General features: G+C 34.3%; 1 protein-coding gene across 2 annotated transcripts in view; it reads right to left on the bottom strand.

Moving 5' to 3' along the window:
* LOC110093764 (tubulin-folding cofactor B) overlaps window positions 1-23963 on the bottom strand; it is a 96795-nt gene extending 72832 nt beyond the window's left edge. Inside the window, exons 1-6 of one of the 2 annotated variants that reach the window (XM_020818742.2) lie at window positions 23771-23962; window positions 23536-23687; window positions 18194-18312; window positions 15677-15738; window positions 15371-15412; window positions 14647-14780 (exon numbers count right to left, since the gene is read on the bottom strand). In XM_020818742.2, the coding sequence (XP_020674401.1) occupies window positions 14647-14780; window positions 15371-15412; window positions 15677-15738; window positions 18194-18312; window positions 23536-23687; window positions 23771-23872 (611 nt within the window). In that variant the 5' untranslated portion in view covers window positions 23873-23962. Of the gene's footprint in view, window positions 1-14646; window positions 14781-15370; window positions 15413-15676; window positions 15739-18193; window positions 18313-23535; window positions 23688-23770 lie in introns of both variants that reach the window. The other variant, XM_020818744.2, reaches the window with a different exon arrangement.
* Window positions 23964-24499: the final 536 nt, after the last annotated feature.

The following is a 24499-nucleotide window of genomic DNA, read 5'->3' as shown; positions in this document are numbered from 1 at the left end:
CGAAAGGTCGCGCGTGCATGCCTGCGTCGAGACGGTCGAGTCTCGCGCCGTCGCCCGTCGCACGTGCACGCCTGCGCGGTGTGAGTCCTGAACAGCCGAACCGGCCCTGCCGCAGTGCGCCGCCACGTGCCGATCCGGACTTGCCGCTGTAGCTTATGGGAGTCCCGAACCGGCTCTGCCGCGTCCCGAACGAGAACGGAGAACCTAGGCGTTTAAGTTTTTTTTTAAATCCAAGTCGGGTCCGGGTTGAAAAAGCCGACACGTTTATAAAAATGGGTCAGGTTCGAGTTGATCCGTTTAGAGCCAGGCCAATTCGGGTTCGACCCGAACCCGACCCACTAACTCGAATTGACACCCATAATAACAGGCAAATGACACTATTTCCAAATGATCTCCAAATAATTTATTTATTGTTTTACTCATTTATTTAAAAATCATTATTTGAGTACTAACTATATTCATTTATGTAAATCTTAGTTGAATTGTGGATTCAATTTGATGATGGAACTCCAGAATTGTAGCGTTTCACTGTGAAGGTTTTGGGATTAACGTGCTTTCATCTAGATGTGAATAGAGTTGGAGCACCTACAACTAAGTGCATATAAAAAGGAGAAATTGTCTGTCAATATTAAGGATAAATTTATTAGTGTACATTATGTACAATAAGAGACTCAAAAACAGGAACATAAAGAAAAAAAGGTTGAAGGATGAAGAAGATCCTTTGATTTGTGAAGATATAGCATCCAATGACGAATGGTTTGTAGATAATGAAGTGGATGTGATGCCATTTGAATTACAAGAGGAAGATTCGAATATTAACTTCTTTGATGGTCATAGAGCATCTACGTTCACTACAACCTAAGAACAAACCAAAAAAGTTATATAAATAATAAGGTTTTCTTAGACTTTTCTTTTCCTAATGTAGTATTAATCCTCATATTGTTCAAAAATATTTATAGAAGAGAAAGATAACTGATATAGAGGAAGAAGTTGATTGGGAGACATTGGACTCCTCATAGGAGATGAGACAAGGGAAAGAGTAGTTTATCATAACGATTATTTAAATGATGATCCCCTTAGTGATGGCAGTGTTGATTACTTCTAAGTTGTTATGTCATTATTATTTACTTTTGAATAATGTTAATGAATAGTATATTGAGATTTGGGAAAGCTAGAATTTTAAGTTGAACTATATTTTATGTTGTCTTATTATCATGATGTTTGGATTTCAATTCAATTTTAAACAATTTATTAGTTGACACTTGATATCTTATATTTTATATGTTTTATAAAAAATACAATTTATTAGATTATTATACAAAAAATTTATCATTTTGACTTTATGCCATTTTCTCATTTTAAGGCTTACAGCTCAAAACGCCTTGAGGCTTATTCCTCGTCTAACGAAAAAAATACCTTAATACTCAATTGTGCAATTTTAAACATTGGGTCATATAGCGTCGCTTCCAAAGAACGCCCTAGCATTAACAAAATATATTAAAAGATTCATGTCATGATTATTCAACAAGTTTTGCATTGGCTATTGATTACCTAACGCAACCCACTACTTTTCTCATCCAAGACTAAGGACATGGCAATGACAATATTTGGAATAAAATATAATGTTATTATATTTACTGTTGTTTAGTGGCTCTGTGTAAAATGAAATTTTTGGGCCAATACATCCAACTAGATTATGGGTCATCACAAAAATGATATCAAATCAATAGATTGGATGATTGATGAATTATTCATTCGGGTAGCAATTGAATCATAGAGATAAATTCAAATTGTTTCCCTTAGTATGACTTCCTACTTTTAAGTGTTTATAGATTCCCATAATCAAGACCGGTAAATCGGCAGAGTTGTATTGCTTAGAGCATAGCATTATAGGTGTTAAAGGAGCAAGCTCTATGTTATAATTTGCTAGCTTTGTAGCTGAGTTGATGGGGGATGCTCACAGAAAAAATGTCTTGAGTAGTTGATGTGGAAAAGCATTTACAGTTATTTCTGAGACTAAAATCTCAAAGGTTTCAGGGTGCAGTAGAGTCTCAGGTGACTGAGGATTGGTTGATGAGATTGAAAAAGTCATTTGATAGTGTAAGCAATGCCCTGAGAATATGAAGCTATCCTTGGTAATTTCTTTATTGGGTGATGAAGCTGAGCACAGGTGGTTAGACCAACAACAATAATAACAAAAACAATAAGCATTTGTCCTACTACCTGGAGTCGGCTACATGAATCTTTTTCCTCCATTGTGTCATGTTAAGAGTCAAATTCTCATTTAAATCTAATAAAAAATATATATCATTTTTAATACTTTCTAATCAAGTATTTTTAGATCTACCGTTACCTTTCTCAGCATAGGTCAAATCTGATACATCAATTCTCCTAAACGAGTCATCGGAATGCCAACGTTTTATTCAACCAAACCAACTAAGACAACTCTCTCTAATCTTATATGCCACTGGAGCTACTCCAATCTTTTCGCGTATATATTCATTTTGTATTATGTCTCTACGAATGAAGCCACTCATCTACCTGAGCATCCTCATCTCTGCAACACTTAAATTATTTTTATGCTTCTTTTTTAATGACCAACATTCTATGTCATAAAGCATTGCAAGTCTCACCATCTTATAGAATTTTCTCTTAAGTTTGATAGATACTTTTTCTTTCACACAACAAGCCCAATACATTCCTCCACTTCAACCATCCAACTTGAATTTTACTAATAATATCTCAAGCTATTTCACCATCACTTTGAACATTTGACCCAAGATATCTAAAATATGTACTCTTTTTAATGACTTAATTGTCTAAAGTCATAATCTCCTCACTAGATCTATTACTACAAAAATTGCACTCCATGTAATCTATTTTAGATCTACTGAAACAAAAACCTTTAAACTCTAAGATTGACCTCCATAACTCCGATTTTCCTTTAACTCCCTCTCTAGTCTTACCAACAAAAAGAATATCATCTGCAATAAGCAAATGCTAGTTTTACATCCTCTTGTAAATTTCTTGCCAAGATTATTCAGTTAGGCCAGCATAAGGAAAAATTTTAAGAGAGAGTAAATACAAAGATTCTATGAAAAAAGATTACTAAAACTCTCAAAGACTGATTTGTGTCACCATCAGCCAAGCAACTGATAGATGGGCATTGGTGCAAGGGAGTAGGTTTGTTATGCGTATGAGGCATAATTTACAACATTAGGTAGGTATGTTCCCCAATTGATTAGTACTCCAAAGAAAAAGTGCTACAAATTTTATGGAGCCTAAGAGATAGTTTGAGGAAACTAATAGTTTCATTTAGAATTAGGGATTTTACTGAACTAAGTAAAGAAAGCGAGATTGATGAAGAATGATTTGACCACCACCAATCAAAGATGGGATGCTAGCAGAATGAGGTTAAGTAGACAATCATCTTGGAGTGGTTTTAGAAAAAAAAAAAAAAGTTAAGTTTGGAGTAGGTGCCTCTAAAAGAGGAGAAAGTTTTGTGGTTCATGGGAGCAGCTCAATGGCATCTTTGAGTAATGCTCCAATATGTATTTCTTGAGGAAGAAGGCATTTTGTTCGTTGTTTACTATTCACAGGGCAATGTTTTAAGTGTGGCCATTAGGTCACATGTCAGCACAGTGTTATTAGGGTAGTTTGTGATGAGAGTTGATTCTAGACAGCAGAGGTCAATTCCTAAAGGATACACTAGTACGGGTGCTGGAAGCAGATCTGTTGGGAGACCACTTGGAGAAGTTCAAATGGAGGAAGTGATACAAGTAGTTCCGTTCCAGCTCAGCAAATTATTAGGAGCGGATCTAGGATTTTGTTCAAGTGAGGAGACAATTTATTGAATTTAAAAATAAAACTTGATCTTTTTTATCCTGGAATAGGATCAGCATTGGCAGTTTTAAATTTTTTTTAAATCATCATTATAAAAAGATATAATAGATGATAAAGAAAAAACATACAATTAAGAACGTTAAATCTTGATATTTTTCTTAAATATTAGTAATATAATATTACCTATAATTTCTCCCGTCAAGTCATAATATTTTGAAATCGTTATATAATCATTTCATTATCAATACTATTAAATATATATTTTTCAACATAAGTAGATAATCATTCATCCAGGAGTCTACCGTATGATTGTCTAAATCGTTCTTTATAATATTCATTGCAAAGAATGCTCGTTCAATTGATGTTATAGGAATTGACAATATTAAAACAAGTTTTATAAATAGAAACAACAAAGAATAAATATCATTCCTCCTAGTCTCCACGATTTTTTGAGCAAGTTCTTCATGTCCTTTTAAATTCATAAATGCAGCTTCGATCTCACATCAACACTAATATTTTCAATTTGATTGTCTAACACGATGAGATTCATTTCTAAAAAATGTGACGGATAAAATTTTGCTAAACGTAGCAATCGTTCTTTATCAAAAGTTGAAAATGAATGACATGGATTAAAACATGCCACATACATAAGCAATTCTATATTTATTTCAACAAACATGTTATTGAGCTCTTGAAGTTGTATATATATCGCAGTATAAAATAATTCAATTCGATAATAATGTATGTTTGTAATAGTTTGAGTGCGGCGCATTGATCTTCCTCGCATTACAAATGTATCAGTCATATTTGGAATATTTGGGTTATATATTCTTCTCACAAAATAATCCAAATTCTTTAAACAAAGTATTCGCTCGTCATCTCTCACATTTTGAAGCATTTATTTAGAAACTTTTACCAAAGTCATGGAATTTATAATATCCTGATCCTTTGCAATACTTGTAATAACTCATTTGCAACTCCTAACATAATTTTCATCATATGAAAATTGAAAACAAATTCAAAACTTCGTAAATAACCAAGTAGGGTATATGCTTCAACTTTTTGCTCATTGCTAGATCCGTCTTATATTACTATCTTAAAAACCTTAATTATATATCCAAACAGAAGAATTAAACTGATGAGTGATTTATAGTATGAACCCCAACAAGTATCTCCTGAACTTTGAAGAGAAATTTCCTGGTTTAAACATCTACCTTTCATAACTCCACTTTCTACCTGCTCAATAATTTTGTTATAATATATTTCTTTTAATATATCTCTTTGTTTGAATGAACTACTAATAATATTTATCAAATTAGTAACTGTATTAAAAATTGAAGCAGCTTGAACATAATTTTTTGCTTCCACAACTAATGCTAGTTTGAGTTAGTGCGCAAAACAATGTACACAATAAACTAAACAATATCTTTCATGATAAAAAAAACTATGAAATTCTTATGGAAAAAGGCATTTTAGTCGTTATTTACTATTCGCAGGGCAACTTTTTAAGTGTGGCCATAAGGTCACATGTCAGCAAGGTGTTCTTAGGGTAGGTTTGTGATGAGAGGTGATTTTAGAAAGCATAGGTAAATACCTAAGGGATCAACTAGTAGGGGTGCTGGAAGCAAATTTATTGGGAGACCGCTTGGAGAAGTTCAAATGGAGGAAGTGTTGCAAGTAGTTCCATTCCAACTCTGAGCTGAGCTGGAACGAAACTAGACATGATCTACAATCTAACTTAGCAAGAGGCTAACGAAGCATTAGAAGTGCTACAAGTCATTCTTTTTTGTCTGAGAATATTTTGGATAATTTAGACATGCATCCTATTTTGTTATTGTCTACTATTTTTGTTTTGTTGCCTAATTGGATGTTGTGATTGCTAATCGGTTTGTTTCTTGTGAGATTGAACTTTCGGGTAGGAAGTTCAAACCAGACATAATTGTATTACCTTTAAAAGAGTTTGATGTGTGATATTGGAGATGAACTAGTTGAGTAGCTACAGAGCCCACATAAATTGTGGCCAAAAGAGGGCATTCATGATGTTTTGTTTTCACTAATATATATATATACTATAATATATTTTATATATATATATATATATATATATATATAATATATATATATAATATATATTATATTAATTATATAATATATTACAGTTTGAGAGATTGTTGGAGATGTCCATTGTGAAATGGGAAGGAAGTGCTGCAGTAGTTCAATTCAAACTCTAAGCTGAGCTGGAAACGAAACTAGCCTAATGATCTACAATCTAACTTAGCAAAGAGCTATACGAAGCATTAGAAGTGACAGTCATTCTTTTTTGCTCTGAGAATATTGGGATAATTTAGACATGCATCCTATTTTGTTATTGGTCTACTATTTTAGTTTTGTTGCCTAATTGGACTGTTGTGATTGTAATCGGTTTGTTTCTTGCTGAGATTGAACATTTCGGGTAGGACAGTTCAAACCAGACATAATTGTATTGCCTTTAAAAGAGTTTTGGATGTGTGATATTGGAGATGAACTAGGTTGAGTAGCAAACAGAGCCCACATAAATTTGTGGCCGAAAGAGGGTATTCGTGCTGTGTGTTTTTTCACTAATATTATATATATAATATATATATATATATATATATATATATTACAAGTTGAGAAGTTGTGAAAGGAAGGAAATTCAGTGTTTTGGCTTAGGTGATAGATGGGAATAGATCTTTTACAGCTGTTGGAGATGTACATATAGTATGGGAATTTCCTGAGTTAGTGAGTTTACCCAGTGAGAGAGATGTGGAGTTTTGCATTAAGGTTATGCCTGGTATACAAAATGGCATCAAAAGAATTATAAGAGTAAAAGGTGCAGTTGCAAGAATTGATTGATAAAGGTTTCGTTAAACCGAGTGTATCATCGTGGGCTGCTCCAATGTTGTTCGTGAAGAAGAAAGATGGCTCAATAAGAATGTGAATCAATTATGGAGAGCTAAATAAAGACATTGTCAAGAATAAATATCCCTTACCTCATATAGATGAATCATTTCATCAGTTAGAAAGAGTTCTTATATTCTCTATGATTGACTTGAGATCAATGTTCCATCAATTGAGAGCATGGTTTAAAATTGCGCAATATGAGGCTCGCCTTGAGGCCCGCCTTTGTGCAATTGCAGTAAAAAACGCCTCGATGCTTTCGATGGCTTGCGCCTCAACTTGGTTGAGGCCCGGCTTAAGGCCCGCCTCGCCTCACTGGCATGAGGCTTATGCCTCACACTATATATATTAAAACTTACATAAATCTTGAAGTAAATGCCCGACATTGGATTCTATAGGAGAGGAGGAAGGGGAGAGAGCAGTTCATCATAATGATGATTCAAATGAACAACCCCTTAGTGATGACAGTGTTAATGACTTATGAGTTCTTATGTGATATGTCATTGCTATTTATTTTTAGAAATTAGAATTATATGTTAATGAAAAGAATACTGGGATTTGGGAAAGATAGAATTTTGAGTTGAACTATATTTCATGTTGTCTTATTATTGGGATATTTTGATTTCACTTCATATCTTATGTTATTTTATGTTTTATATTATTCACTCATTAGTATATAAAAAATTTATCATTTTATGTTTACGCAATCTTTTGATTTTGAGGCTTACGCCTCAAAAAGCCTTGAGGCTTACGCCTCGCCTCACGAATGAAAAACGCCTCAATACCCGAATACGCAATTTTAAACATTAATTGAGAGTTAAGGAAGAAGTGGTGAAGACAACCTTCAATACTAGATATGATTTGAATGAGTCTTTATTTATGTTATTTGTAGTGAAAATTGCACCAACTATATTCATGAATTTGATGAACAAAGTATTTAAGAAGTATTTGGATCAGTTTATCATAGTGTTCATCAATGATAGTTTGGTATATTATAAGGCTGAAGAGGATCATGTTGTTCTTTGAGATTGGCTTTGGAAACTTTGAGGAATCATCATTTGTATGTTAAGTTTTAAAAGTGTAAATTTTAGTTGAAGTCCATTACTTTTTTGGGGCATGTGGTCAGCAAAGGAAGTATGTCTATAGATCTCCAAAAAATAAAGGCTATGGTCTATTGGCCACGACCGACTTCAGTGATAGAGGTTTAGAGTTTTCTTAGTATAGTCGGATACTAAAGGAAATTTGTCAAAGGATTCTTTCATATCGCTATTCCTTTGACTAGACTGACACACAATGAAGTACAATTTTGAATGGACATCAGATTGTGAGACAAATTTTTGGAAATTGAAAGAGTGTTTGGTAACAACCCCCGTGTTAACTATTCCTTTAGGATTTGATGGTTTTCATGTATTCAGTGATACTTTACTAAAGGGGTAAGGTCGTATTTTTTGTAGCAGAATGAAAAGGTTATAGCTTATACATTTGGATAGTTGAAGCCTCATAAAAAGAACTATCCTACCTATGAATTGGAACTAATAACTATAGTGTTTGCTTTGAATATTTAGAGATACTACTTATACGAAACGAGATGTTAAGTATATACAAATCATCAGAGCTTAAGTACATCTTTACATAAAAAGAATTGAACTTGAGACAAAGGAGATGGTTAGAGTTGATTAAAGACTATAATTTAAATATAATTTACTAACCTAGGAAAGCTAATATGATAACTGATGTCTTGAGTAGGAATTCAATTAGAATGGCAGCTAATATGACTATTTCTGAGAACATTTTGATTCAGGAGATGGAAAAATTAGAATTGAAGTTACGTGCCCTTTAGGTGGTGGGACAAAAGTCTTATCTCAAATGACACCTCAGTATTCTTTGTAGGACAGAATTAAGGAGGCTCAAAAGTCAGATAAAAAGTATGCAATTTTAATGAAATTGATTAAAGCTAGGAAGAGAGTTGAATTGCAATTCGATTTTCATAATGTATTGACTTGTAACAGATTATGTGTTTCAATTCATGGTGAATTGAGGAAGGAAATACTATATTATTCAAGATATACTATTCATCTAGGAAGCAATAAGATGTATTGGGATCTGAATAAGATATTTTGATGGTCTAGATTGAAGAAAAAAGTAGAAGAGTTTGTGGTGAAATGTGAGACATGTATGATGGTGAAAGTAGAATATCAGAGATCAAGTGATTTGTTACAACCATTACCCTTTTCGGTGTACAAGTGGAATGAAATTTCTAAAAGTTTTGCTATGAGTTTTCCAAGATCAATGCAAGGACATGATGCAGTTTGGGTAATAATAGACAAATTGACGAAGTAAGTTCATTTTCTTCCCATGGGCAGATAAATTAAGTGGAAAAGTTTTCTCAATTATATGTAAAAGAGATAGTCAGACTGCATGGTATACCTAAAGTTATAGTATCAAATAGAGATGAGAGATTTACTTCTAGATTGTAGAAGTGTTCAAGGAAGTTTGAGAGCTACTGTTAAGTTTCAGTACAACATTTCATCCTTAGATAGATGGGCAATTAAAAAACACTATTCATGTTTTAGAGGATTTGTTGATGCTATGCATATTTGGTTTTGAGAGGAGCATAGATAATAACATACGATTGATAGAGTTTGCTTATAACAATAGATGCCAGTTAAGTATCAAAATAACACCATATGAAGCTCTACATGATAGGTGTAGAACTCTATTATCCTGGATTGAAGTGGATGAGAAGAAAGAGATTGTTGGGATCTAAACTGGTAAATGATGCAATAGAGAATATCTTATTGATAAGAGACATATTAAAAACAACTCAGGACAAACAGAAGAAATATTTTTATCCACAACATTAGGCAATTGAATTTCAAATAGGAGATTTTTTATTTTTAAAGGTTAATCTATTAAAGGGAGTAAATAGATTTAGTGGAAAAGGAAAATCGAGCCCAAAAATACATTGTACTCTTTGAAGTGATACAAAAATTGGTAAGTCAGCTTACAAGTTAATATTACTTAAGAAGATCTCAGATGTGCATGATGTTTTCAATGTTTTATGTTGAGAGAGTGGCTAGCTAATTTAAAAAGCAGAGTCCCTGAATATAAGATTGAATTGAGGCCTGATTTGACATACAAAGAGAATATTAGCTTAATGTTGTTAGGAACATGAGTAAAAAAATTTGTATGGTAAAAATTCAGTGGAAGCACGAGTTTGAGAAAGAAGCAACTTGGGAGAGGGAGAAGAAAGTAGAGATAAGGTAGTTTTACCAAATTTTGTTTTAGTTTTTTAGTTGTTTAATAGTATGGTTAATTGGTTGGTTAGTTAGCAATATCGAGGACAACATTGGTTTTAAGAGGGGGCGATTTAATAACTTGAATTTTTAAACTCTATGAAAATGTGTACATTTTTGCTAAATTATAACTTGTTAAGAATCTCATGAAATAGAATGTTTGTACATGAATACTTGAAATGATTTGAAAATTTTGAAATTTTGATTTGTTGGCATTGTATGCCTAAGCGCTGCGACATTGTGAGTCCTAGGGCAGCGCAGAGGCACCGAGTGTTAGCGCGGAAGCGCTCAACTCTTTATATGGAGGAATTGTTGAGAACACAGTGGCATCGTGGCAAGTTAGCGTTGTGGAACTTTGATCACTGTGGATAAGGCTGGGACACATTTAAGAGGTTCTCTCTCCCTTAAAGCAGCGACAGTGTGACAATCGATTCAGTGATGTTAAGAAATTTTATTTTTATATAAGTTAGCCATATCCATTTTTTTTAATTTGTTGGGAGAGAGTGAGAGAGAGCTCTAAAGAAAAGGGAGGAGAGAGGTAAAAAGAGAGATTTTAGAGGCTGTGCAGTAAGATATGATCGTCGGGATTGTTATAGAAGTTGTTCTTCCTAAGGTAGGCTATTGAAAACTGACTTTAGTTTTCAATTTAAAATTTTGAATGGGTGCAAAATTTGGGAAGAGTGGTTTTAGGGTGTGAAATAACTTTTTCACTGGATAAGTTTAAGTATTTCATAAAATACTTGAAATTGATTCGATTGACACGAATTTTGTACAATTTCATTAAGCACTTTAAATTCAAGAAAAAATTGAGCATATTTAATGATGTAATAAGAATCATGCTTTATAAGGATATTGAAAGTTAAAATTATTTGCAATTTCATAAATTATGATTGTCTATGCCAATTAGCACGTTAAATAAATTAGTAGATTTGGAACATGAAAATTTATGCAAGTTATTTTCATAATTATCATGAAATTTTTTCATAATTATCATGTAGAAATTCCATTACCTTAATAACATAACAAATACAATCAAGTGCTTCACATATAAAGTTGTAAGTATTGCTACATCATGTTATAAAATTAAATCATTCATACATGTTCATATTATTGCTTGTCTATAACATGGTGAAAAGGAGGTTTGAGGAAAATTGAAGGCATCAAATGTATGATGATATAGACATGTGAAACTATTGTCCTCCATTTGTCATGATAACGGATGATAGATATATGTGGAGTTATAAGCAAGTTTGTCCTCCATTTGTATATATGGCAGATGGAAGATAAATGTAAAATTATTATCCTCCATTTGTCCTTGTGATGGATGAGAGATGAAGGTGGAGTAAAGAGCAGGCTTATCCTCTATATGTATATGTGAGATGAGAGGTAAATGTCAAGCTATAAAGAGGCATGCGGAGAAAGAAGAAGAAATTGGGAGAAATTGGCTTGCATTCAAATATTGCTTAAATCATGCTATATGAATCATTCAAATTATGTTAAGTAAACCATTTTGATAAATGTACAAGCTTCAATGTGAGAGAAGTAATAATGGTATTAGACGAGATGCTACAATAAAATGAACCAGAATGTAAAATGTGAAATTGATATGGTGGAATGATATGAAAGCTCTGATAGAAATTTTCTACTGTAACTTTATAGTAAATGGACGTTATATTTTATATGATTTATACGTTCACTAATATATTATATGCATTTCCATAAAGATAAAGTAGAGACCCAGAAACAATCTGAATCATCCTCTATATTTATATTTGCCTCCGCTACCACAAAGATCACTGCCCAGCCACCGCTCGAGGGTACCTCCGAACCTCTTTGCCCAAAAAAACCTGCTTCCTTTTCGCTACTATTTTGAACTTCATGCATGGAGATTGGATCAGTGGGGACGAGGTCGAGGTAGAGGATGGCATAAGCTGAATTAGAATACTGCGGGGAGGCAGGTCCGGGTTTCTGCAATAGGGACGACCTGCTGCGGAAAACGCCTGCAGTTTTTCCTTTTGTCGAGTGAAATAGAAGAAACTCTCCCGATGGTATCTCGCCCCAATCGCCTGAAATAGCTCCAATGGTCGGTATTCAAAACGTGTCTTTGTCTCATTCAACTTGGATTTGATATGCCTCAGAGGGGCTATGGCATCATATTCCACCTAGCACCTTATGTGAAGAGGCAGATCTTGTGCCACTCCACCAGGTCGTATGAAATTTTTTCCTTTTCATATATGATAAATTTTGATGAAAGTTATTATAGAATTATCATTAAATGCTTTAGTGAGTTTTTAGAAGTTTGTTGAGTACTGTGATTGCTCACCATAGTTGTTAGCTTATTTTTAGGAAAAAAGAAAGAGCCTGTTGGCTAGATTCAGAAAGAAGTCCTATTAGTCTGTAAGTGTTATGTTCTTGTTTTTGCTTTTGTCTGAATAATCCAATAATAGATGTTATAACATGGATGTAGAATTTTAAAAGAGTTTCGCAACATCATAATTGTAATATAAACATTTTGAAGGGAATAAAATATAACATTATTATATTTACTATTGTTTAATGGCTGTGTAAAATGAATTTTTTTGATCCTAAATATCAATACATTAAACTAGATTAGGGGTCGTCACACTCAACATCCTCATCCTCCACCCAAAGATCTGCTCCACAGAGGCACAAGAGGCAAAAGCAACAAGCAACCTACCAATAGTAATGAAAGTCGGCTCCTTCGTAGCAGATGTCATCTCCCCAGCTTCAATTATGGCTCTCCTTGCAGGGGTGAGACGACGAGTTCCACAGGTCGAATCTCCTGCCGAGCCTCGCCCTTATCACCCTCCTTATTTGAGGAGGCCATCGCAGTGTTCGCAGCCATCTATAGAGCCTGAATAGATCTCCCTTGGAGAAAAACTGCCTTCTTGGCTGCTCTGCTACACTCGCAAGCTGCTAGGATCAGATCCATCCCTCAAAACACTTGATGATTCACTGGTTACACTGAGCAGGAAAAATAAACTCCCTTCAATGTCATAAAAGGGAGGCCCAAGTGTGGCGTGATGCCACGACAACATCATCAATGCAAGGCCAAATCAGTCCTTGGTAATCATGTTTAATATTCATTTACTCGCTTTTTTTCACCACTCGCCTATCAAAGGGCCGAGTGAATCGGGAAAACTAAATGCACACCCATGATCGCATTCTATGGTGTTCTTATAGGTAGCGATAGGGTCATAATGAGGGCACCCCCCTCAGGAACATATCTCTCAAGGGACTTGCCCGAGACCAACAGAGAAACTCACCCAAGAAGAACGATGAGCATTACTCTCCCACCTCTACCAAGGAGCTCACCCTACTCTGGGCGACCAAGAAGTTCCTTATAGATCGCCACTCATCTCAATCAGGTCATTTCCTTCAAGCTCACTAAACTTAGCTGCATGAAAGTGCCTACTTCAGAGATCCAACACTCCACTCAGCAACTACTATCATGCTCCAACTCAAACACCCTTCATCCTTGCCAACCTCTCTACTCGCCTTACATGACAAGGCAATCTCGAGCCTCCTACAACATTTGTTAGGCTGACAAGACGACTAGTTAGTTACGGGTTCATCTAGTCTCAGGACTCGCTCACTGAATTGCCTTACAACTACTTGCCTCTTTCAAGCTCGCTCAAGAATAGAAAGCTCATCCGACTATTAACTCCACCTCTCAAACAATGGAGAGGTGACACATACAGTAGACTAGCGTGTAGCGTTATACTGGTGTTCTATGTAGCATCTATGTTTATCTTTCGCTATATAGCCTTTCCAATGGCCACCAAAACCCTATAAAAATAGGGTGATTGGGGGACAGTTCAAGGACTTTTTCCTCTAGACTTTCTAAATCTTATATTTTCTAATTAAGGTGGTGGAGATTTTGTCAATTTATTCTCTACTCCTCTTTACTCTCCATTCTCACTAACAGATTCTCAGCACACTAAGTTGAACTGCTAGTAAAGTCGGATACTATCCACCAAACAAATTCTAACCCAACACCTACTTTGAACATGCATGAGTAAAACTTGCTAGAATCAAAATAGCTTAGTATGGCATGCGAAGTTGAATCATCATGAATATCATGTGACATATCATGCTCTGTCCAAGCCTAATGACATTATTCAGCAAGGACGTTGATCTCCATTATTCCTGAGAAGAATGACAAGGGCTCATAATTATCTGATCAGCAAAATTAGTATAAGAATTAGTGCTACAAGATATTGGAAGTGAAAAAAGAAATATTTGGTGCTTTTCCATGAATGATTTGGCAGAGAATCACATGTCATGATGAGTGTTCACACATCGTAATGTTAAGCCTGCAACAGAAATGGCTAGTCTCATCCAACGGCTAGATAGGCTTTGAGAGGGATTAAGGATCTATAAATATTAAAATATGTACAGAGCACAAATAAAATACAAAGTTATATAAAATGTAGAGCGAGTTTTGCGCGTCCATGCATAGATGTAAGTATGTGTGTTTATCATAATAGATAGAGAGGACCCCCGAATGGCCACATCCATCAAACTATATTCCAAAAGTAGCTGAAGGAAAAAAAAAACTACATACATGCCATCATGTTTCCCCAGTGGCTCATCTAATTGAATTCCAATCCAAAAGCCAGGGCCTCTATTCTCAACTTTTCCGACAAACTTGACAACTCCTCTTTTCTCTCCAGGCTCAACTTCACATCTGTCTCCCACCTGTATGAAGAAAGTGACATTACTAAAAAAAATAATAATAAAACGTCATGACAAAAACATAAAGAAAGACACTCTACTACGCTGATAATGTTTTTTGTTCTCATAAAATTAATCACCGGCAAGATAAAGATTAATTAAGAAAACATCAAGGTGGAGATTCAATTACTTGGTTTTCATGGCTTAACATTCCCATGAAATGAATTACAGGAAAGATCAGGATTAATTTACAGTTATAATAAAGGTTCTAGTAATATGGACAACTTCTAGTTGAGCTACTGAATAAACATAGTGAAATGGGAGTAACTCCATGTCATGCAATACTTTTATCTCTTTTTCATAATGGATGATGTGTAAGATGTAAATGATGATTAGATACAACATTGCTATAAATATTGGGTGAAGAAACAATAGCTTTAGGATTATATTAGTTATTAAAGTTCATCCGTATTACAGCATAGATAAAGTATCACCAAAATGAACCAACAAGCGTGCCATGAATTTAAAAAAGAAGGTAGGCAAACCAAAGAAAAAATTTGTTTCTTGTTAGCAAATTATCTTGATATAGAGAAATAAAAAAAATCAATACTGACTTTAATGCTTTTGCATAGATCATCAACGTAGTTCTCTGGTAACTGAAACATAAGAAGAAAGTTAGGAAGGTACTTTTTTACATCAGAAACCAAGAGTAAATAAACAATGCTCATCACCAGCATAGAGAATCTTTTTTACGACATATGGTAGAAGAGAAGATTAGTAGAAAATATTTCCAAAATAACTAATAGTAGTTCAATTATGAAAGTAATTAAGTTTATAATTTGCAGGATGAGGACAACGATTAACAATTGGGCTAAAAAGGTGTGCAACATGGATAATAAGGAAAGAAACATAAAGCTTACTTTTTTTTCATGGGTCATTGCATTTTGTGATAACATCTTCTCCTTGAATTTTCTAAAATTAGCTGAAAGAATAGAAAATTTGTGATACGCGGTTTAAGCATAGTAAGGAATGTCAATTTACAAAGATAACAAAATGCATGATAACAAAACGAGCAAATAGAATAGTAAAAGGTAATCCCATTTCAATAAAAAGATTAATAGAGAAAAAAACAAGTTTTTCCTTCCATACAAAATGAAAAAGCAAAAGTCTTCAACTCTTATTTTTTTTATTCGTCTTATTTTGCTTCCTCCATCAAAACAATATATTGAGCCCAATATATCAAAGAGAAATGGTTGTATTCTCAATAAGCTCATTTGTTTATGACTACATGCACGTAATCAGACATTACATGTGGCCTGGCCCTCTAAATTTGTTGAGTAAATATTCATGTGTATCCCATTATTTGGTTTAATGATAGCAAAAATTGTTTGGTGTCGTCTAACAGTTTGCTATGTATTTGATTTCAAGAATTATCTTTTCACAACAACCATCAAGATGATGAAGGAAATTTACTAAGCAAATGGAGAATTGACCTGCTTGGAGGGCTAAAGCGTTGAAAACATAACTCCAAGAATTTTAGTATAGCTCAGTGTATTGTGCTTATCATTCAATATAAAGTTTATTTGAGTTTGATAATCATTGATCTTTAGAGCAATGAAGACATCAAAAAGTAATTAAAAATATTCAAAGCTTATTTTCAAACGTGCATAATAATTCTATAGTTTTTTTAGTATCTAGAGGGGTTGATTTTCTATTTGTTTAATTATTTCCCTAAGTAATTATGAGTAAATTATGTTTAATTCTATTTGTTTTTCTGATCATTCGCTTAATTGGTTAATTAATATAATAATTATCAACTATCTGTGTTACGAATTCAATTGATTATGAAGGTTTTATTATAAATATTGAATTTGTATAATTATGGCTAATAAAATATTAATGTGATTAAACATCTCATTAAGGATAATTAGAATAATTCAAATATCAATAATCTTCTTTAATTAAGTATTTTTCATATTGGAAAGTTTGCATGATTTCATATGGTTCTTGCATAGCAAGAATTTGGCAAAATAAGTTAAGTATAATTAATTATAGCAATTAAAAATAAATAAATGCATATCTTATGAATTTTTTAATAGGTCTAAAGTTTTTATTTTTTGCTTAATTTTTTTATGAGAGCTTATTAACATAAATATAATTCTACATAAAACATTTTAGATTTTTGGAGCTTAATTAATATATTTAAGATTTCAAGAAAATATATAATAATTAGTATTAATGATGAAATTGTATTATATTGAATGAATGAGGGAAAGTTTCTTGTTCAATTGGGTTCATTGAATTTTTTACATGCGGCAACATATAATATACAACGTATTTTTTATTTAAAAAAATTATCATGATTTTTCAATATATTAATTGTCCTCATCAAAAATAAAGTAGTCGTCATATAGATATTTGGAGTTTTGAGAATCTCACAATACGATCGTTCAATGAGCCATCGATTGACTTTATGAATTGGCATTTGTTATGGGAGACTTGTAAGCTTATAAATATCCCCAAACTCATTCCTTAAGGCTAATGATCCGTCTCATGCTTGCATGCGAGAACCACCCTTGAGAAAGTTTTTAAGATGAAATATTCTTTTGAGTTGAAATGATCACCATCCTAAGCTCAAGAATTTTTGTGGTGTAATCAATCTCAAGGATTTGTACGTGTTTTTTCATTATAATAATTCTTTCTAATATTTTCGTGGTCTAACATTGTAGTCAGCTAAAATTCAATCTAATGGCTTGGCACCTAAGTTGCTACGTGTGATGTGTTTTGGTTTTTAATTGTAAAATTATTTAGCTTATTCCGTAATATTTGTTAAAGTTTTAAATTATTTTAAAAGATAATATTTTTTTAAAAATATCAATTCAAACTTCCTCTTTGATGTGCCATCCGATTATAAAATTTCATATAACAGTATCTATAAAGTGACCAACAACCAACAAAAGTAGGATGGATGCCTTCCATAATTCAAAAAATTCATGCACGTTGTTTTACAAACTCCATAGTTATTTAAAGCCACTTCAGTAAAAACTAAACCATATTAACTAATCCATACCATCACCCCAAATTTATGCATCCGTTACATTAAGGACGTGTTCATGAAGATTTGGTTGGCTTATTACCATGCCATCACTCTCAAATAACCAAAAGATCATTTGCAAATTCCGCCTCTTATCACAAAGGCTTTTCTTTTACTTTTTATTTTTATTTTTTTGTGCAGAAGAGTGGGTGGATGTCGAGCTGATCGGTAGGCGGAGAGGAGGATGAGAGTTCAGTATTGACATTTGTTTTTATGGTTGTCCCATCAAAATCAAGTTTCAAATAATCCTTCAAACAATAATAACCAAAGAAATGCCAAGTATTGCAATAGGGTAACAAAGAACTTAAGCAAACTACTCATATTACAGGTTCAAGAGACATACAGTCAAGTTTATTATAGGCTTCTTCTGAAATTTTATACTTCTCAACTAATGAGGTGTCATCCAACCAGCCACCAGAGCTCACTGACGAGGGATCTTGATCTATAACTTTGATATGGTACCTTCCAAAGAAAATACATGGTGTGAAAAAAATAGAAAAAGAGAAGCAGAAGGAGCACTCAAAAGTAATATCAAGATAAAGTTGATCAAAACAACTGCTGTTTAGATTTCATGGGAAAGCCTTTTCCAAAAGTGATGCTCGAAGCTATTAGTTTGCTCCCTATAGATTATCATCATACATCCAGTTAGCATGTATTAAGGATTGAATGATTGTTGAAAAATTGGAGCAGAGCAATTGCCTACCTCCCTATGGCAATGATCCTCCAACATTAAACACTAAGATGTTCTACCTCCCTTTCTCTCCTCTCCTAATCGCCAAGACGATTGGCATCTCTCATCCTCTTTGAGAGCCCTATCTTTTAATTTGTGTTATCTTTCTCCTTCATCTTTCAAGCATCAAAATATTCTCACCAAAAAATTTGCTTAAGGATTTTGGCCAAGCAAGAGAAAAGGAGAAGATCAAGGAATAGCTCGTTACCATAGCATCATTTGAGCATCAGAGCAGACAATAGTGATTCAAGAGCATTCAATCTTTTGCTTGGAAGTGATTCAACCACAGTGTTGATCCTATTGATTTCTTTGTCTCTTTGATTGTTCATCTTTTAAGATTTTTTATTGAAAATTTTGTGGAAGCATGATTTCATTTCTTATTGTTTGGCAGTTTTTATTTTCCAACACCCTACCAACTCCAACAAAGCTCACAACCACCCCTCATTAATACTAAAAAAATTTCTACATGCCACATCAAAATCTTCATCAAAAACAAACCAAGCCAAGTCATTCACAAGTCAAACCAAAGCCTTCTTCACCCCAATTGGTCATTCAGATTGAGAGTCACAAACATTATATTTGTCAGCATCTAAATTTAGAGAAAACGCAAAGAGTCCAGGAAATTATTACTTAGCAGATTCAAGTGTTAGATTTTCTAACTCTGATGAGGCATACCCAAAACTTGACCTACGAGATGCTTGTCGAGCACTATAATGACCATCTTGAAATTTTTCAAAATTTTTAATAATATTCCACATATGATCAAACTTTTAACCTTATATGAACTTCTCATTTGGCGCAAACAATAATTTGGCTTGATTTAATTGTAAATCAATATAAACAGCTATAATTAAATAAGTAGTCAGATGAATAATACATATTTTAAAAAAGAAGATTAATACTCTTAATATCTTTATTTGAAGCACCGTTGGGTTGTCTGTTTTCAACTTGTCGAATGTATGTGTGCATCTTCCTTGTTGCCTGCTTAATAGTTTGAATATGAGACTGAACAAATCTTTTTGAATGCATCTCCCAACTCTAGCTTATAGAATTATTGTAGACTTCTTCCACACATGACCAAAAATTATCTGATGATTGGTATATACCCGTGATTGGGTCTTGAGAAATCTCCACGTAAATTCAACATAATAACTTATCTTACTCCTGAGAATATGCAAAAGATCGGATAGACATTCTTTTGGATGGGTTAATAGTTGTAGAAGATCGGATATAAAATTGATGGAGTTTGATGACATGCACCTCACTCCTAATTATAACTCTATTGGCATGCTTAGCATCCTTCTTGCTTTGTCATTTAAGATTACACTTCTCAAGTAGCGCTAAACAGATGTGACAAATCATTGCACTGTATCCTATAAGATTCTCACACTTCTCAAATAGCCCTGAGCAGATTTGATAATTCACTATCATGTATCCTATAAGATTCTCATACTTCTCAAATAGCATTGAGCATATGTGATAAATCACTACACTGTGTCCTATAAGATTCTCACACTTCTCAAGTAGCCCTGACCAGATATGACAAATCACTACACCATGCCCAATAAGATTCTCACACATCTCAAGTAGCCCTGAGCATATTTGACAACTCACTATCCTGTGTCATGTAAGATTCTCACGCATCTCTAGTAGCCATGATCATATGTGATAAATCACTGCAATATGTTATAAGATTAGCACACTTCTCAAGTAGCCCTGGTTGGATGTGACAAATCATTACATCATATCATATAAGATTTTCACACTTCTAGAGTAGCCCTGAGCAGATTTGACAAATCACTATCATGTGTCCTTTAAGATTCCTGTACTTTCTCCTATAAATACCATATCTCCAAATGTTCTTAACCTCACAAAATGAATGCTAGTTTTGAAAAATTTTCATTTGCATCTTCCTCCTCAAATAAAGAAGAGACACTTCAACTTATACACAGTTTAGAAAATGAAGAAGCAATGATATATCATGTCATCACAAATAACAATCTAATGATCCAATACCTACTCACACAACCTATTAACCAAGTTTCTGCAGAAGGCTCAATTACAGAAATTTTTATTGCGTCAAGTTACCTGATGTAGAGATACATCAGGTAGCCTATAATATATCGTCACGTGCTCTTACTCTTTACCGCGCGGCCCGACGACCCAACCCGGAACGAATATGCGCGATATTTGCTCGGTATTGCTAGGTACTACTCGGTATTTGCTCAGTATTGCCAGGTACTTGCTCGATATGCTCGGTATTTGCTCGGGATCGGAAGCAAAAACGAGATCCCGCTTGCTATGGAGATAACCTTCACTAATGGGGAGGACATTGCCCGACTGAAGCACCACGCCGGACCGGACGCCTGCTCCAAGTCCAATACTGTTCGGGAGCTCATCATGAGTTCTATTGGCATCTCCCCACCTGCTGCTGCTGGGAGGAATGAAGCTCTCGGTCCCAGCATTGATCCCGTCCAGGTGGAGGAGAACAGCAGCTGCCATTCGGGTGAGGCCTCCCCGCGTGCTAACAGCTCCGACATGGAGAACGAAGAGCTTGCGGCTTCCGACCAGGAGGCTAGGTCGGGCAATGCTATGGATGAGTCGGGTGATGCTTCCGGCTCGTGGCCGTTCGACTTTTCTCCATCGACGACTTTCCCTTTTCACCGGATCGCAAGCAACGAAGTTTGATGGGATGCAAAAACGAGCAAGTACCGAGCAAATACCGAGCAATACCGAGGATTACCGAGCAATACCGAGGATTACCGAGCAAGTACGGAGCAAATACCGAGCAATACCGAGCATTACCAAGCACGAAACCAAGTATTACCGAGCAAATACCGAGCATTACCGAGCAAGTACCGAGCAAATACCGAGCAATACCGAGCAAATAACGAGTAGTACCTAGCAATACCGAGCAAATACCGAGCAATACGCGATTATAGTAATTCCGGATTCGTTCCGGGTTGGGTCGTCGGGCCGCACGGTAAAGAGTAAGAGCACGTGGTGATATATTATAGGCTACCTGATGTATCTCTACATCAGGTAACCTGAGGTAATAAAAATTCCAATTACAGGGCACACTTTTATCAACCGTGATCGGGAGACTGCAGATTATTGAATATTTAAATATTACTTCTTAAGAAAACCATTGTACAATAATGCAATGTTCCGACAGAGATATCGAATGTCTCGAACATTATTCCTTCGCATATTGGATATAATTAAAGCACATGACAACTTCATCCACTAATGAATGGATCGCATCGTTAGACTTGGTTTTCACCCCTTCAGAGAGTAACATCATCTTTTGGATGTTGACATATGGACTACTAGCAGATGCCACGAACGAGTACAACAGAATAGGTGAATCAACAATAATTAAAAGTGTGAAGAGATTTTGTTGAGCAAAAGTGCATATATTTTCAGAGCAAAATTAAAGATCAACAACAATCAATGATGTGGTTAGGCTTCCTCACATTAATGAACAATGTGATTTTCCAATAATGTTGGATAGTTTAGATTGTATGCAAGTAAAAAAAAGTATCCTATTGGGTGAGTTGAGCAATACACGGGATGTACTAGAACACCTACAATTATTCTCAAAGCCGTAGTGGATTACGATCTTTTGATATGGCACGATTACTTTCGAGTCTTCACACCAACAATAATATCAACATGTTCGAGTCTTCACACCTATTCTCTAATCTCGCTCAAGATATTGCTCCTCCATATTGTTATGTCACTCAACAAAAAGAATATAATATGGGTTATTATTTGATTGATAATATATATATATATATATAAAATGATCCACTATTGTACAAACTATTCAACAGCCACGTGGTCCAAATAAATAATATTTTGCAATGAAACAAAAACATATAAAAAAATATAGAACATGCTTTTGGAGCTCACCAATCTCGTTTCGTAATTATGGTAAGATCGATATGTTTTTCGAGCAAATAAGTGCTACATGATATAATAACTACTTGTATAATTTTGCATAACATGATAATCAAAGATGAATGAAATCTTAGTGAATCAGTTCAAATTGCGAGAGAAGCACCACCCTATTAGGTCGAAGTGGTTGTAAATGAAAATATCCGATTTCGAGAATTTATCACTCACCATAGACAAATTAGGGATAAAGATGTACACATCACATTGTGAAATGCATTGATTGATCATTTGTGGGAGCAATATACTACTTCTAATGTTTAGTTACATGTATACTTTTTTCATTCTTATGTATGTGTTCTAATTTAATTTTTATTTTATTTAATAAATATTTATTTTATTAAGCGCATATTTGTATTCCAAATTAATTCATCAAGTAAGATTTGTTTTTATTAAAAAAAAATTATACGTAGGTCTAATTTGAAAAATTGATAGATATAAAGATATGATTAAAAATAAATATAAAAAATATATAAGAAATAAAATACACATAATATTCTTTTTTGTTGTTAAGAAATGGAATTCAGTTGGAGATTAGTTACTCCACTTTGGAGAATTACTTCTACCAGGGTAGAAATGGAATTTAAAGTTGTTATTTTGCTGTTTGTCAGGATTTAGGGCATCTCCAACCGAAAACTTCATTTTTCACGGCAAAGTAACGCAAAACTCCAAAATGGCGCGGTGATGCTACAATCGAACGCCATTTTAGGTGTTTTTGAGAAGGTAACGATCGTCCTCCCTTTCGCGCGTTTTTCCGGTTGAGAGCAAAAAATGGCGTGAGTGAACAGTGCGACGCCAATATTGGCGTCGCACTGTTCATCCGCGATCAAATGGGGTAAAAAATGGCGATCCGTTGGAGCAAAACAAGAACGGCAAACAAGTGTTTGCCGTTCGGTTGGAGATGCCCTTAGGCTAAATCCTGCTACCAAACAGCATCTTAGTCTATCTATCATAAGAAAAAATCAACAACTCTGCATAATAATCGAAAATACACGAACCCGTTCAATGGGAAGTAAAACCCTAATGGGCTCGCATTGTCGCTAAGATCGCAGATCTTGGAGCCCACATCGTCGTAGAGCACCAGGAGCATGGAATCAACTGAGGTTCCGCATTTCTTCCATAGTTTCTCTTTAGCAGCCTCCACAGACATCTGGAAGTGGATCGGAAGGCTGCAGTTTCAGGGGAGGCGCAATCGAAGTAGTGAAAGCTTGGAGAAAGGGGGAGCTTATCTACCTCCAGATCGAAGCGCACTTCGGAAGAGAAACCCTTGATGTTGGAGTGGGTGACCCTCAAGAGGACCGTTTTGTCGCCGCCGAGTTGGAGGCGGGAAGCCATCTCTCCCGCTGGTGTTCTTCCTCGTCTGGAATAGTCGAGCAAGGTAGCATCGGCTTGATGCACCTCCTAACAGTGAATTGGAAAAATATGTAACTTCCCAGTAAGGTTGTTTTCCTGTAATTATGAAAGAAATTTTATCTGGGATAAAAAAATATATATGTTTATTATTTATCATAAATAAATTTTTTAATTTCTCACAGTAATATAGATTTTTTAAAAAATTTTGAAAATATTATTAAAATCATGTTCGAACATAATGTGATATTCAATAAAAATTCGAATGAGATTTTATCATAGTTCAAATGTGAACCGAATAAAGATCAAATAAAATTTGAACCAAGTTGAAATCTTATTTGAGTAAAGTTTAAATATAGCTTAAATAATAATTCAACATGGTTCAAATGTTATTCAATTAGTATTTGCATCATATTTGATCCATGATAAAATATGATTTACTCAACAAAAACAAGGTAAGTTTTAATAACCTTAACACAACAAATTGCAAGGCAAAATAGAAAAGCGACGGCAATCACAATGGTTAAAATAATATATTATAATGTAGATAAGATATAATGCAATTCAAGAAGTATAATGGACTGTTATAACACAATAGAATGCAATTTAATA

The sequence above is a fragment of the Dendrobium catenatum genome, unplaced genomic scaffold (assembly GCF_001605985.2).
Source record: "Dendrobium catenatum unplaced genomic scaffold, ASM160598v2 original_scaffold_118854, whole genome shotgun sequence".
NCBI classification, from domain to species: domain Eukaryota; kingdom Viridiplantae; phylum Streptophyta; class Magnoliopsida; order Asparagales; family Orchidaceae; genus Dendrobium; species Dendrobium catenatum.
This window is presented reverse-complemented; position numbering and strand designations above follow the sequence as displayed.